This window comes from Buceros rhinoceros, unplaced genomic scaffold (assembly GCF_000710305.1).
Source record: "Buceros rhinoceros silvestris isolate BGI_N320 unplaced genomic scaffold, ASM71030v1 scaffold30237, whole genome shotgun sequence".
In the NCBI taxonomy this organism is placed as follows: Eukaryota; Metazoa; Chordata; class Aves; order Bucerotiformes; family Bucerotidae; genus Buceros; species Buceros rhinoceros.
Genome location: NW_010424400.1, coordinates 505 through 875, shown reverse-complemented (window position 1 = coordinate 875; position 371 = coordinate 505). Strand labels below are relative to the sequence as shown.

The window sequence follows — 371 nt, the reverse complement described above, 5'->3', positions numbered from 1 at the left end:
CTGCAGGTAGCGGCTGCCTCTCCCCTGCGGGATAGTGCCGTTCCTGACCATTTGCAGCAGCGGGTGCAGCTCGTCCTTGAGCTCCATGAGCTTGACCTCCAAGTCCTCGATGAGCTGCAGCAGCTCAGGGGACTCCTGCTTCAGCAGCTTCAGCTGCTCCTTCTTGGGAAGGGCCTGCAAGTCCTTGGCAATCTTCTGCCCCTTGCTGTCGTGGCTTTTCTGCTGCTCGGACAGATAACCCTGGATGACATCCAGCCCGTAATCATCTTCCCCCAAGTCCTGCACCAACCTCCTCTGGATGACTTGGGCCTCCTGCTCCTCCTCCTCCTCCTCAGCATCGACTTCTTGCTGGCTACGCTTGCCCTTGGCCT

At 59.3% G+C, this 371-nt stretch overlaps 1 protein-coding gene across 1 annotated transcript in view; it reads right to left on the bottom strand.

Annotated features, from left to right (window-relative positions):
* The window catches only part of UTP3 (UTP3, small subunit (SSU) processome component, homolog (S. cerevisiae)), a gene marked incomplete at its 3' end in the record, with an annotated part of 1,309 nt that overhangs the window by 443 nt on the left and 495 nt on the right, over positions 1-371 (bottom strand). The window contains exon 2 of the mRNA XM_010140794.1: positions 1-369. Coding sequence (XP_010139096.1) covers positions 1-369 — 369 coding nt within the window. The remainder of the gene's footprint in view (positions 370-371) is intronic.